General features: G+C 40.4%; 1 protein-coding gene across 1 annotated transcript; it reads right to left on the bottom strand.

Annotated features, from left to right (window-relative positions):
* Nucleotides 1-594: 594 nt before the first annotated feature.
* Nucleotides 595-3,678, bottom strand: LOC121913475 (leucine-rich repeat and immunoglobulin-like domain-containing nogo receptor-interacting protein 1). The gene is made up of 2 exons (XM_042436129.1): nt 3,626-3,678; nt 595-2,506 (listed from the first exon to the last, which is right to left on the bottom strand). Exon 2 carries the CDS (start codon nt 2,492-2,494, stop codon nt 668-670), a length of 1,827 nt encoding a protein of 608 aa, XP_042292063.1. The 5' UTR covers nt 2,495-2,506; nt 3,626-3,678; the 3' UTR covers nt 595-667.
* Between the last annotated feature and the right edge of the window lie 576 nt (nt 3,679-4,254).

Genomic DNA, 4,254 nt, shown 5'->3' with positions numbered 1-4,254 from the left:
TTGTGTACATTAACCTTAATATAAGGTTAACATCCCTGTTACTATATTATAGTTATCTCATGGCTGCTATCTGCAGACCATAATAATTATTTTTTGATAAAGTGTACTATTCAAATGTGCTCTTTAGAAACCAAATGTACAAAAAATAAACAAACCATAAAGATCAGTCATATCAGACAGACCTAAATTCATTTCTTATTCATTATCTGTACTGAATTCTTAAATAGTTTCTTTATATAAACATCAAGCAATAAGCAATTAACTGAATAATTTATATCTTTACATCTTACATGCATTATGCCTATTAAATACTGCACACTTTGATTACTTTACATGCAGTCTCTGTTGTAATGAAGCTTCTGTTTTATAAAAGAGACAGACATGAAATATAAAGCTGAATAATAACGTCCATGTTTATGTTCAACGTTCCTAAAATGTAACTTGAAATCTACATGATCACATATATATTTGAATTTGAACAGTTAGCCTCTGGTGGACACAAGCTAACATGCGTCAGAGATTCAATCCTAATTATAAACTTTTATTTATGTGCAGAAATTGTGGCTGTAATCACCAGATGGTTTTACATTTTACAAGTGCTAAACATTTCTTGTGCCAACTCATACCAGGTGTTTAAATTGAAAAAAAAGACTTTTCACTTATTGACTCATATTAGTTTCATGGTGAACCTGCTTGTCTCCGTAGAGTTGCCTGTGCCTCCATTACTGGACATTGTGCTTCGTGGCACATATGCGATTGTGGCCGTGTGTTTTATTTGCCCTTTGCTCTTACTCCAGAATAACATGAAAATGAAACATACGCTCACAGAGCTGAAAAATGAAGTGAACCCAATGGTTGCTGCTATCAGTAACGTCTTGACATCAAATGGGATTTTCTGAGGTCCATTCACACCTGGAGAGGCAGACGGAAAGGCAAACCAACTTTTAAGACGAAAGGGGTTTTTAGAAGATGATGGAAAGCGTCGGACATGAAGGCTGACAGGAACGCTGTCATTTCCTGCTGCATTAGATGCCACACAGAGATATTTACCACTGTCTTGAGGCTGAGCGTAGCGGACCTCCAGCGAGCCATTGGAGAGAACTCGTATTCTACCAATGGGTGATAACGATCTTAGCTGTGGGTTTAGCCAGGTGACAGATGGCAGAGGGTCACCTTCTGTGTTGCAGTAAAACACCACTGTGTGTCCCTGATCAACTCTCACTTCTTGAGGTTGGCGGTTCAGAATTCGAGGCTGCCGACAGGTGAGCAAAGCTGGGAGCTCAGCTTCAGAGAAGTCTAGAAAATCCCAGCCCTGCAACTGAGCAGAGGTAGTGCAAGTTGGCGGATATCCACCAAAGTCCAGATACAGGCGCCTGTGCACCACCCACAGCAAGCGACAGTCGCATGCAAGTGGATTGTTGTCAAGTCCCAGACTTTCTAGGGTGTCCACTGAATGAAAAACACCCGTCTCGAGTGTGGTGAGAAGGTTTCTAGACACATTCAGCAGTCTGAAGCGTGCCAAGCCCTTGAATGCTCCAAGTTCAATACGCAGCAATGATCCTCCAACTAGATGGAGCTCTTGGAGCCGCAGCAAGTCACCGAGCAGGATTCCATGAATGTAGGTGATTGGATTAAAAGACAAGTCAAGGTATACGAGATATACAAGATGGTGCAAAGGGATGTAGGGGACATCACTAAGATTGCAGTGGATGATGGTGAGGGATGTAAGATTTAGGCCAAAGAGACTGTTTCCTGACAGGGTCTCCAGCCAGGGGCAATGAGATATGAAAAGTTCCTTTAGACGTGCTAGATGACGGAAAGAGTAGTTTGGCAGTGAGTTGAGGCCAAGCTGGTGAAAATGAAGGCTTCTCAGCCCACTAAGTTGTGTGAGTGCCTCTGTCGGCACAGCAGTGAGATTGCAGGCATCAAGGTGCAGCTCTTGTAGGCTGGTTAGGCCAGTGAAAGCTTGATGAGAGATGAAAACTAAATCATTTTCTGCTGCTTTTATAAACTGCAGGGCTGCTAAGTCACGGAAAGTGAAATCTAGGAAAACAAGGATCTTGTTGTCACTTATGTCAAGTAACTGCAGTTTTGTCAACCCAGCAAACGCTCCTACAGGAATAATCTTCAGGTGATTGCGAGCAAGACGCAGAGTTAACAGGCTTTGCAAGCCGAGAAAAGCTTCCACTTCAATTATTACCAGGATGTTATCACTTAAATCCAAGTCCAAGAGATGTGTTAAAGTCTGAAACTGCTGACGCACCAGAGTCTTTATTATATTATGAGTTAAGTTCAGTAGTTTAGTGTCTTGTGGGAGACCGTCAGGCACTGTGGTAAGTTGGCCATAAGAGCAGTTCAGCTCCAGCACCGAAGTGTTGCAGCGACAGGAGTGAGGACACGGCCGGCGTGTTTCGGATGTTAATACCAGCCCTGCTGCCAACAGGTACAGAGCTCCCCAGCACAGCCTTTCGTGGACGGCAATCCCCACAAACATCTGGTGGCCTGCCTGCATGTGTAAGTGAGAGAGAGAGAGAGAAACAGCTATGAAAGGGTGTGAAAGTGATAAAACATACTGATGTCACATCATACAGGAGAAAAATGTGAATAACTTTCCTTACTTAAAGTATGTTGATGGCAATTTTCTATATTTTTGTTACTGTCAACAAATCACTTGTGCAGAGCCAAACTATCAATGAATTCATCTACTTCAAATGGTGTTTGTGTATCCAAAGTCTGATCTTATTCTTCTGTGCCGTAGACCTCCACTGTTGTCCAAAAGCTATTAAAAACACGTCAGTGAGCCACATCGCTGCACTGGGTGACATGTTCCTTCACCACAGAGAGTTTGGTCACGTCTGTTTGTTAAGAAACGGTTCCAAAGGCTAATAAGAGAGATCACAGTTTCAGTCTCAGGAGAGAAGTTCCTTGTACGGCAGACACCACTGAGCATGTAGAGGAACGCGGTTCCATTTACAGAGCTTGTTGTGCTACATAATACAACCTCCTCACTTACTACACTGTCGATAATAAATAACTTTAGTACAAAGTCAAGAGGTTGTGATATGTAGCGCAACAAGCTACTGATGCTCTGTAAACGGAACAGTCTTACACAGAACTATTCTCCAGAGACTGAAAATGTAATCGCTGTTATTAGTCTTTGGAGCCGTTTCTAAACAAACTACCGTGACCGTAATCTTTGTGGTGAAGGAACATGTCACCCAGTGCAGCGGTGTGGCTGACTGACATGTTTTTAATAGCTTTTGGATAACAACAGAGGTCTATGGCACAGAGGAATGTAATATATCAGGCTTTGGATACACACACAATACTTGTAAGTAGAATGAGTTGGTTTGGCTCTGCACATCAGATCTGTTGACTTTAAGAAAAATATAGAAAATTGTCAAACATATCTTTTAATGTAACACAGAAATACAAGAAGACAACCATTGTGAAGATGTTGTATTCATGAATCTTTGCTTTTGAAAATAATTGTTTTTAAAATACAAATCATATCCACAGTCGGCTATATGAATATCATTATTGTATAACAAAGCTGCATAATTAAATATTTATGTTTTTAACATTTGGCACAAGTGCTCTAAGTACATATTTGCTCTTTTCTCACCTTCTGAATAACAGGAAGTAGCTTTTCATAACCAGACAGCTGCTGATGAGGAGTTCTCTCTCTAAGGACCTACAGACACTGAAAACAGAAAGCAAAAAAACATTAGATTTTGTGAGACGGTGATAATGAATCATCTTTGCCAGACTATAAATAATGATGTGCAATTTAGAGTTATGTTGTTTATGTTATTCCAGTATTATTAATATAATATCAGAGCTGCAGAGGTAACAGTGTCATCCATCCATTCTGTCTCCTTCATCCTCATTCATTTTCATCCTCCTCATAAATTTTGACACCTGAGCCAGCTTCAGACGAGCTTAGATTACTTTGTTACACAAACTGTTATCACAAAAGGTCATAAATTAACTCCTATCTTTTGCAGTGATTGCATACATGATGTCTAAAAAAATACACCCATCTTAATAAGATTTCAACACACCATCTACTTGCAGAAGAGGTGTGTATAAAAGGACAACAGCTAGAAGATTTAGCTTCAGTTCCCAAGCACTATCACAAGAAAATGTTAAACAATTAAGGTTAAGGCATTGGTTTTGTACAGCAGCTTGTTTGTGATCCTGTTTTTAAGGCTGTACAGTCAGGGTTCATATGAGTGAAGTGCTCTGATGTAA

Source organism: Thunnus maccoyii, chromosome 15 (assembly GCF_910596095.1).
Source record: "Thunnus maccoyii chromosome 15, fThuMac1.1, whole genome shotgun sequence".
Taxonomy (NCBI): Eukaryota; Metazoa; Chordata; class Actinopteri; order Scombriformes; family Scombridae; genus Thunnus; species Thunnus maccoyii.
This window is presented reverse-complemented; position numbering and strand designations above follow the sequence as displayed.

Coding starts and splice junctions, on each gene's coding strand:
- LOC121913475 (XM_042436129.1), bottom strand. CDS start 2,494: ATGTTTGTGGGGATTGCCGTCCACGAAAGGCTGTGCTGGGGAGCTCTG.